The 10,160-nt window shown below is 47.9% G+C and overlaps 1 protein-coding gene across 1 annotated transcript; it reads left to right on the top strand.

Moving 5' to 3' along the window:
• Nucleotides 1-3,953: 3,953 nt before the first annotated feature.
• LOC136530612 (uncharacterized) lies at nt 3,954-6,232 on the top strand. The gene is made up of 2 exons (XM_066523338.1): nt 3,954-4,921; nt 5,407-6,232. The coding sequence occupies exons 1-2, from the start codon at nt 3,954-3,956 to the stop codon at nt 6,230-6,232; spliced, it is 1,794 nt and encodes a 597-aa protein (XP_066379435.1).
• The last annotated feature ends 3,928 nt before the right edge of the window (nt 6,233-10,160 follow it).

Here is a 10,160-nt window from a genome sequence, read left to right as displayed (position 1 = left end):
CTTCTTCCCTCTTTCTTTCTTCTTTTTTTCAGTTTTATTTTCCTTCTTCTTTATTTGAATTCAATTTTGATTTTCAAATTTGGATTCCAAATTGGTGCACCATATTCATTGGAGTTTTTGATATGAGGCCCACAACATACTTATATAAATACTAGGGATTTATTTAGCTATTTTGTATAACAAAAATAGGTGTTGTTTGATATATATAAAAAATAGGATTTGTTTTCTCTTTTTACACAATTATCCTTTGTTTTTTAATAGTAATTACTTTATGGTGTGTTTCTTTTAAAAGAGTTGTCAAGCATAACATAAAACAAAAAGGAAATCCAAATCACAATTTGGGTTAACAATGTATGCAACCCTTTATTTGTTAGAAATTAAATAATCATAATCAACAAAAGACATGCCATGCTTATGTGTTAACTTGGGTTGGGGTTAGACCTAATGCATCTCTTAGGTTGAGTTGCTATATACAACACTCATCATCACATGGGAGTTTTGAGAAAAAATTTTGTAGTTGGTATTTTTGGTGTATGGATTTTTGGGTTGTTACAGTATCCTTGCGCTTGCAGAATTTTCTGTGTGCGTTATAAAATACCAAAACTAACCCACCGACAAAGCCGAAGAAGGCTAAGTCCACAACTGCTCCAGCTAACCCACCAAAACAGCCTGCAGCAGTCAAGAGTGATAGCAAACTAGAGCAGCAGCAGAAGGTGGAGAAACCCACCAAATCGTCTAAGAGTGGCCCTAGGGGTTCTATATGGAATAGGGCCAACGCCAAGTTCAAATTTGGAGAGTGAATGCTATCAGAAACAGATCTAGAGAAGGCAGGACCTGGGTGTGTTGCTCTTCATGCTTTGTACATGAAAGAATGTGAACAGAAGAGGACAACCGGGATGGTTGCTGTGTTCAAGAAACATCATTTTTTGTGTTAGGCAGACACTGAGTTTTTCGCTGTGGGATTAGAAAACTTGTTTGACCTCTTCAAACTTGATGGATTGGATGTAGGACTTCTTCGCGTGTTGTCACTATAAGTACAATTTCATCTAATTTATGGGCTTGTTCATTTTTAGCTAGGGATGCTCTTCATATATTTACTTGCTAAATTGCTTTTGTATGCTTCTTCATTCCTAGATGCCTAATTGTAGAAGCTAGGGCCAAAGATGTGCATGTTCGCATTATTGATCCAGATCCAGTGTCAACAAACACTATGAACACTGATAGAGGCTATAGCATAGATTATCTAGAATATTGCGTAAGGAAATATGCCAAGAAAAAGTTTGTGATGTTAGCACATAACTGTGGTGGGCACTGGATTGCTGTCATCATCGCTCGAATGTGGCAGAAGGTGATATACCTCGACTCCAATAGAGGCAAGAAGTCCGATTTGACTCCTATCAAGTCTATGATAGATGAGTGAGTATTGTCTAATCAACTATTGACCCATGTATTTCTTTCTTAATTATGTTAGTTGAAGTCAAAAAAAATTTGATAACAACTCATGTATGTGTAGGGCTTTTGGCAATTGCTAACCCAAGCCGGAGAAAGGGCAGAGAAAATTGAAGTTGACCCATGCATTTAAAATTCCAGTAAGTAGTGATTCACTTCCAGTTGTGAAGTTATTTTGTCAGTTCAATTATTAACCATGTGTTTTCTATGTTCGCAGTGCCAGCAGCAAGGTCTGGACCACATATGTGGGTTCTTTGCGCGTCACCACTTGATGCTGGTGATGGCATAGGCCAATCTGACTCATCCTCAGGTACAACTGCAAATATATATGTATTTATTATTGCTCAGCTGTTGTGGTCTACTTAGAATGCCTTGATCCCCTCTTGTTGTCATATATACTGCTGCTGTCAATTTTTAAAATTGCTGCTGTTATCTGAAACAAGATGAAGCTATTGCTGTGATCTGCTGCTATGACCCTTTTGTAGACTATGGTTGGCTTATATATATATTTACTTGTAATTTTTGGTACTGCTGATTGTCATCTCTTGTTGTGCAGCTTCATTTTATGGATGATGGCTATACACATATGCAACTTCATCTTATGACTATCTTTCTTTGTCTTAGGATTTTGAAGTGCAGTCCACTCCAATCAACTTTGCGGATATTAGAGAGAAGCTCGCCTCGTTTATCGTGTCACAGATCCTCGACGAAACAGGCGAGTTTCATTGTTCACATACAAAACCATGATGAAGTGCTTGGTATATATGTTTATTTGATCTGTGAACTGTGTTTAGAGCCTGTGAGATACAATTGGAGCTGTGAGATATATACATGTGAGAATAACCTGGTGATGAACAATCGATCTGTGAACTGTGTGTGATATGTGCGTACTGTGAACAAATTAAGTTTTGAGACGAACAACTGTGATCTTGTATATATATATGTCATTTCTATGAGATTTGTGTATATATATATATATATATATATATATATATATGTGATCTGTGTATATCTGTGTTATTTAGGCTGTGCTATGGGCTACAGACGGGTCTAGGCTACAGACGCGTCTATAGCATTTTCCTTACTACAAACGCGTCTGTAGCCTAGACCTGTCTGTGGTAAGGAAAATACTACAGACGCGTGTAGAGAATACGAGTATGTAGTATGCTACTTACTACATACGTGTTTACAAACATCATTTGGAGTAGTATCCTTACTACAGACGGGTGTATTATACACGCGTCGGCACTATGTTTCTTCACACAGACGTGTTTACAAACATCGTCTGTAGTAGGATTCTTACTACATACGCATGTATTGCACACTCGTCGGCACTATGTTTCTTCACACAGACATGTTTATAATTATCGTCTGTAGTAGGATTCTTACTACATACACGTATAACAGACACACATCTGAGATATGGTTCTTCACACAGACGCGTCTTAATCTTATCGCGGACGCGTGAGTAAGAGCTTACTGCAGACACGTGTAGATACTCACCAGTCTCTGTTAAGGGCTTATCACAAACACGTGTTCGTTTTTGTCACAGTCACGTATTGGTAACACGCGTCTATAGTATGGGCTTATTACAGACGCGTTATGGCGTCTGTTATGTGTCTGAACACGCGTCTGTGATGTGATTGAACGCGCGTGTGTGATGTGCTTTTTTTACATAGTGGTTGTCACAGTCTAAAAACACATGCCAGCAAAGGAAACTAAAGACAATGCAAAATACATCAGTCATCTTGGGCCTAATGGGGAAATACGCATATCGGTCATTTTTGTTCTAAAGATGATATTTGTATGGGCCATTGTTTGGATGGCAGTTAGATCTCTTACCAAACACTTGAAAAATACTTCTTCAAGTGCTTCACGCTGAAGCCTAGCCACCTTGCTAAGATATGGACACATTTTTTCAGCCTGCATCCGAGTATACTCTATGCCCATATCTCCATTTTTCCCATAGGCCTTATTGTGCCACTATTCATGATCTAAATTGTTCAATGCCTACTGAACAAAATAACGGTTCATCTGATTTAAAGTTATTTAGTTGAATGTAGTCAGTCATTTATTCTTATGTGATACAAAACTCCGAGCTATTTCAAATCCATGAAGACGACAAACAATATTTTAACATAGGTGATTTTAACTCCGGTCAGAAGCCCAGTATTGTTTAAGTGCCAAATCTAGGTTGGCTCACTTTCTTTGATCATAATTTAGGTGATTTCACTTGGTTGCCCCAGTTATGCTTCGGCTGGTACAGACTTATGTGATTAAAGTAACTTTTCGTGTTTGATAAATACAGTACCTCAGTTGCCTCCAACTAATGTTTCCTATTTGAAGATCTACCTCTGTGGTCTGTCTTGAGATAGCTTATTTGAAGACTTTATTAGATCGTTTTTGTCAAATTGTTATCCTGTGGATTGGTGACAACACCTCTAAATCCACTCTCTCTTCTACTAGTATTTGTTTAATTATGTTCACGGTATTTGCAAGTAGTGATGACTTATCGTTCCCCTAGCCCCTATGTCCATGTGATCAGTGAGCGTGGCATCTCTACCGACCCTGCTAAGATCCAAGCTATTTCTAGTTGGCCTACACCAGTGAATGTCAGAGCTCTCCGCGGGTTCCTGGGTCTTGCAGGGTACTATCTCAAGTTCATCCGCCACTTCGGATTGATTGCCAAGCCCCTGACTGACTTGCTCCGTAAAGACACAATGTTCATTTGGACTTCTGTGCATGAATCGGCATTTCAGTCACTCAAAGCTGCTTTATGCTCGGCACCTGTCTTGGGCATCCCGGACTTCTCCAAAACATTTCACATCGAGACTGATGCGTCCGGGTACGGTGTCGGTGCAGTTCTGCTTCAAGATGGGCACCCCTTGGCGTTCATCAGTAAGGCGTTAGCACCGCGCAATCAAGGTTTGTCAGCTTACGAGAAGGAGTATCTCGCTATCATTATGGCTGTCGAACAATGGCGCCACTATCTATTGCAGGCAGAGTTTGTCATTCATACAGATCACCGTAGCCTGGTGTACCTCAATGAGCAACGCTTGCATATGCCATGGCAACAGAAGGTTTTCACTAAACTTCTCGGCCTACGCTATCGTGTCATCTATTGTCGTGGCGTTGACAATCAAGAGCCAGATGCGCTGTCTCGTTGGGATCATGACTTGGAGTTGGCAGCCGTGTCGTCGCCAGTGCATTCTTGGATGACTGAACTCCAGCGGTGGTACGCATCTGACCCTGAAGGTCGTCAGCTATTACAGCAGCTGCTCTTGGACCCTGCAGCTCGTCCACCATACAAGCTGCAGAATGGGATCATCATGCACAATGGCAGAATCTGGCTCGGTAACAACACTGCATTTCAGTCCAAAGTGCCCGCAGCCCTGCATGATAGCCCTTGGCGGCCATTGATCCGGCGCTCCCGCCACTCTGCAGAAGCTTCGTCCCTTGTTTTGCTGGCCTGGTATGCGTGCACTCAAATATGTCCAGGATTGTCACACTTGTGCCCAAGCTAAGCCTGATCGTGATGGTTACCCTGGGCTCCTGCAACCGCTACCTGTGCCGCGTGCTTCCTGGGAGGTAATCTCTATGGATTTTGTCTAGGGACTTCCTCTTTCTGGGTCTGCAAATTCGGTGCTTGTGGTGGTCGACAAGTTTTCCAAGTTTGCTCATTTCCTGCCACTTCGCCACCCCTTCACGGCTGCCTCTGTCGCTCGTGTGTTCATGGATGATGGATCACGTTTTCAAGCTGCACGGCCTGCCAATGGATATTATTTCTGACCGAGACAAGGTGTTCACAAGCAAGTTTTGGCAGACACTATTTCAGTTAGCTGGCACTGAGTTGCGGATGAGTACTGCGTACCACCCACAGAGCGATGGTCAGACTGAGCATGTTAACCAGTGCATGGAGACTTATTTGCGTTGTTTCGCTCATGCTTGTGCAAACAGCTGGTCTCAGTGGCTCTCCTTGGCGGAATACTGGTATAACACAAGCTTCCATTCAGCATCGGGAAGGTCCCCGTTTGAAGTGCTCTGTGGCTGTCCGCCCCGTCATTTGGGCTTCGATATCAACCTGGCCTCTCCAGTACCTAAGTTGAAAGAATGGCTTGAAGACCGTGATCTGGTGCAAGCTCTGGTTCGCCAACATCTGCTTCGTGCTCAAACTCGCATGAAACGTCAGGCCGACAAGCATCGTGTGGATCGCCAGTTCGCTGTCGAGGACTCCGTGTTCCTTAAACTTCAGCCGTATGTGCAGTCCTCTGTGGCTCGCCGTGCTCATCATAAATTGTCCTTCAAATTCTTCAGGCCATTTCGCATTGTGGAACGGATTGGCAAGGTCGACTACAAGCTGCTGCTTCCGACTGGCGCCTCCATCCACCCTGTTTTCCATGTGTCCCAGTTGAAAAACTCACCAGGTTCCCTGCCTGTAAGTGCCTCATTGGCATCTGACCTTGTCCAGTTTCAGGTTCCAGTTCGCATTGTTCAGCATCGCTGGTCTGCTGGGGCTCATCCTATTGAACAAGTCCTGGTTGCATGGTCTCATATGCCGCCGGCGTTGGCTACATGGGAGTCCGTTGAGCAACTCCGGCAGCAGTTTCCTCGAGCGCCGGCTTGGGGACAAGCCGTCGCTCAAGACCGGGGGAATGTCAGCGCCCCCGAGGAACCCGTGCCTGATGACCCAAGGAAGGATCCTGAGCAGACATCCGCCGCGTCTAGGCCCAAGCCCAACATGCTGCTCAGCGGCCCAGAATGGATCAAAGTAGTCTATATGTAATAGAAGGGAAAGAGAGAGGGTGAACATTATTGTAACCCAAACCTGAACCTTAATTCAGATTCCTCCTGCCTCATCTCGCTCCTGCCCGCTGCTGCTTGTTATTCCCCTTCCCCAAGTTCTTCCCCAATTTTCCCCTGCTACCTGGCTGATTGCTAACAGTCCAGTTCTAAGTCAAATCTCTCTTGGATGCATGCAATGTGCATATAAGTAGGAGCTATTGAACGGTACTTGCAACAACCTACATAATGCATTTTACAACCAGAGTGGTACGTTCACAAAAGAGCGTCCAGCAAAATCAGGCGCAGCGAAGCAGCCCCTACCTGCCTAGTACTAGTAGTACATACAAACCCGCATGACTCACAAAAAGCACGCGTACCTATCTTGCATGCCACTACTGCTTCATGGCTGCTTAATAGATGTGGGTCTGTTTAGAACTGCTCCGCTCCACCTTTTTCAGCTTGGCTTAACATTTTTCAACCAAATAGACGTAGCTCCATAAACTAGTGTAGCTCCACAAACTCTGTTCTAGACAAAAATGTGAAGTTGGGAAAGCACATGAAGGGTCCTAGCAGAGTTTATGAAGTTGTGGAGCAGAGTTTATGGATACTACTGCTAACCAATTGGTAAAAAAAAATCTGGCCAACAAATTTATCATAATCAAAATAGGCCCTAACAGAATAGTAATTCATGCTAATGGACAATAGATTAATCAAACAAAATTCCAGATAGATTGTCAGAAGTTCGCCCGCCGGAAATTCGGATCGCCGGCGAGCTCTCTACCTCTCTCGCGCGTGAACTCAGTGAACTGCAAAACACGGGAGTTTTTGGTGCTGTCAACTGGCAGCGTTTTCTTGTTTAGATTGCGGTAATAAAAGAAGATTACAAGGCCATTGTGGCCGGGAAAAACGGCGGCACGCTCGTGATCACGGAGTGCCATCACAAACCGTTGGGACGTGCCGCGACGGACGCGCGACGTGGACGACGCCGCGTGGACTCTAACTGAAAGTCTGACCCGCTAACGCTAACTGAATGTAAAAACTGAAACCAGCTAGCCTACTGTACATATCCGGCAACTGACTTATAATGGCTAACAAATCACCCCCTAAGTCCTGTTGCCGATAGAGAGAAACTTGGTGAGGCCGATCTTGCTGCGAAGCTCTTCGTACTTCAGGCGTCCGAGTGCTTTGGTAAGGATGTCACCTAGCTGCTCCGCCGTTCCGATGAACTGAACATCGATCAAGCCTCGATCTGCACACTCCCGGACGTAGTGGTACTTCACGTCAATATGCTTGGTCCGGTCGTGGTGCACTGGATTCTTGACAAGAGAGATGGTGGACTTGTTGTCCACCCGCAGGATCGGTGCTTTGGCCTCGACGTCGACCAAGTCTACAAGAGGCGAGCAAGCCAGACACCCTGACATGTCGCAGTCGTCCGCCGCCCCGCGATATATTCGGCTTCGCACACGAGAGGGCCACGACCTTCTGTTTGCTGGATTGCCATGAGATCGCCCTATTGTCGAGAAGTAGATGACCCCGCCGGTGCTTTTACGTCGTTGGCGTCACCGGCGAAATCACTGTCGCTGTAGCCGTGCAGCCGTCGGCCAGCTTCTTCTTGTCCCCACGCTTGTAGTGAATGCCCAGACCTACTGTCCCTGCCACATAGCACAGTATGCGCTTGACAACAGCCTGGTGCTCCTACCTTGCGCCTCCATGAACCTGCTTACGTAGCCGACGCTGTATGACAATCCGGGCGTGTGTGAAGCAGGTACTGAGACCTCCCACAATACTCCTGTACTCAGTGGCGTCAACGTGTGGGGCATTGCTCTCCTTGAGGAGCTTGAGCCGAGGCTCCATTGGCGTCGCGCTCGGGTTGCAGTCGAGCATGCCTGCTCGCTCCAACAGCTTCTAAGCGTAGCGCTCCTGGGAGATGGTGATCCCCGATGGCGCCTGACACACTTTGATGCCGAGGTAGTACGATAGTGTGCCGAGGTCGCTCACCTGGAACCTCCTCTTCATGTCCCCTTGAACACCCGTAGTTCAGCGTCGCCGCCCGTGATGATGAGATCATCGACATAAATGCCGACAATCAGCCGCTTTTGTGTGTTGCCGCGCGTGTAGACGCCGTGTTCATTCTCGTTGCGCCTGAACCCGAGGGAGAGCAGTGTCGCGTCCAACTTGGTTTCCAGGCACGAGGAGCTTGGCGCAGTCCGTACAACGCCTTGTGAAGCCGCAGTACCTTGCTGGGCAGTCCTTGTCGACGAAGACGGGTGGTTGAGCGACGTACACCTCCTCCTTGAGGTCTCCATTCAGGAAGGCTGATTTCACATCCATGTGGTGAACCGGCCAATTCCAGTGTGCGGCAATGGTGATCATGAGCCGCACGGACTCGAGGCGCGCCACCGGCACGAACACCTCCTCAAAGTCCACCCCCTGGCGCTGGACGTACCCCTTGGCCACCAGGCGCGCCTTGTGATGGACGACGGCACCCCGCTGGTCCCGTTTCACCTTATAGACCCACTTGAGGCCAATTGCATGGTGACCGGAGGGGAGCTCAGTGAGACTCCATGTCCCATTGGCGATGATGGCGTCCATCTCTTCCGTCATGGCTTGCTACCATTCCAGGGCATGTTCTGCCTCCTCGAACGAGCCTGGTTCCTCGGCGGTGACTGCGTGAAGCTCATCAAATTCGAGCGGTGCCGAGGTGCATACCCAGGTGGAGTGCTGTCCCGATGACATTGTCGACGAGGCGGTAGCCCGGGGCTCATCATCATCCACGTCTGCGTCGAGCGCATCATCGAACGATGGTGGCGACGCGAACTCGATGCCATCCTGCGACGATGGCGGAACCACCGAGCCCGTCGATGTAGGTGGATGTGATGCTGTGGTGGTGTGGCAGGCTGTGGCGAAGGCGGTGTAGGACTCACAGCAGTAGGTTCCTGTTCCCAACCCGATGGGCAGAGACAAGAACTCAACGCTGAATGGCTCGACTCCAGCAGCCAGTGTCGATGCTGCACCCTAGCTCCAGCTCGCGCTCTCGTCGAACACGACGTCGTGTGATACATGCACCCGCTCGCCAACTGGATCGAAGAGGCGATAAGCCTTGCTCCCTTCCTCGTAGCCGAGCAGGACCATCGGTGTAGATCGATCAGCAAGCTTCTTGAGGTGAGGCCGCACGTCCTTGACATGACCGATGCAACCGAAAGTCCTCAGGTGATGGACAGACGGCTGCTTGCCATGCCAGGCCTCGTACGGAGTCACTCCGGACAGCGCCTTCGTCGGGGAGCGGTTCAGGAGATAGACCGCGGTGTGCACGGCCTCACCCCAAAACCTCCCGAACACCTTTTGCCTTCATCATGCTGCGTGCGGTGGAGACCACGCTCTAGTTTTGGCGTTCGACGACCCCATTTTGTTGGGGCGAGTAGGGGGCCGTCAACTATCGGTGGACACCGTGATCCGCCATGTACTCGCCGAACTCGATCGACGTGAATTCACCGCCACGATCGGTTTGCAGCGCCTTCAGCTTGCGTCCGCTCTCCAACTCCGCACGGACCTTGAACTACTTGATGGTGGCAGCCGCCTCATCTTTGCTGGTGATCAAGGTGAGCCACATATAGCGACTCATATCATCGATCAGCAACAGAAAATACCTCTTACCCCCTGGAGTGGTGGGCTCGATCAGTCCACAGATGTTGCCGTGGACGAGCTCCAGGTGGTCATCAGCGCGGTAGGTAGACTGCTGCGGGAACGACGTCCTCTTCTGCTTCCCAACCAGGCACGCATCACAGAGCTGGTTCACGTGGTCGACCGGAGGAAGGCCACGCACCATCGACTGCGAGGACAGCCGGCGGAGCGCCTGGAAGTTGAGGTGGCCCGTAACGTGCATGCCAAAGCCATGCCGGCTCGCTGCTGCACGCCGCCAGGCACACTGG

Source organism: Miscanthus floridulus, unplaced genomic scaffold, assembly GCF_019320115.1.
Source record: "Miscanthus floridulus cultivar M001 unplaced genomic scaffold, ASM1932011v1 fs_164_3, whole genome shotgun sequence".
Classification (NCBI taxonomy): domain Eukaryota; kingdom Viridiplantae; phylum Streptophyta; class Magnoliopsida; order Poales; family Poaceae; genus Miscanthus; species Miscanthus floridulus.
The sequence above is the reverse complement of the archived record's forward strand: the minus strand, read 5'-3'. Positions and strand labels throughout refer to the sequence as shown.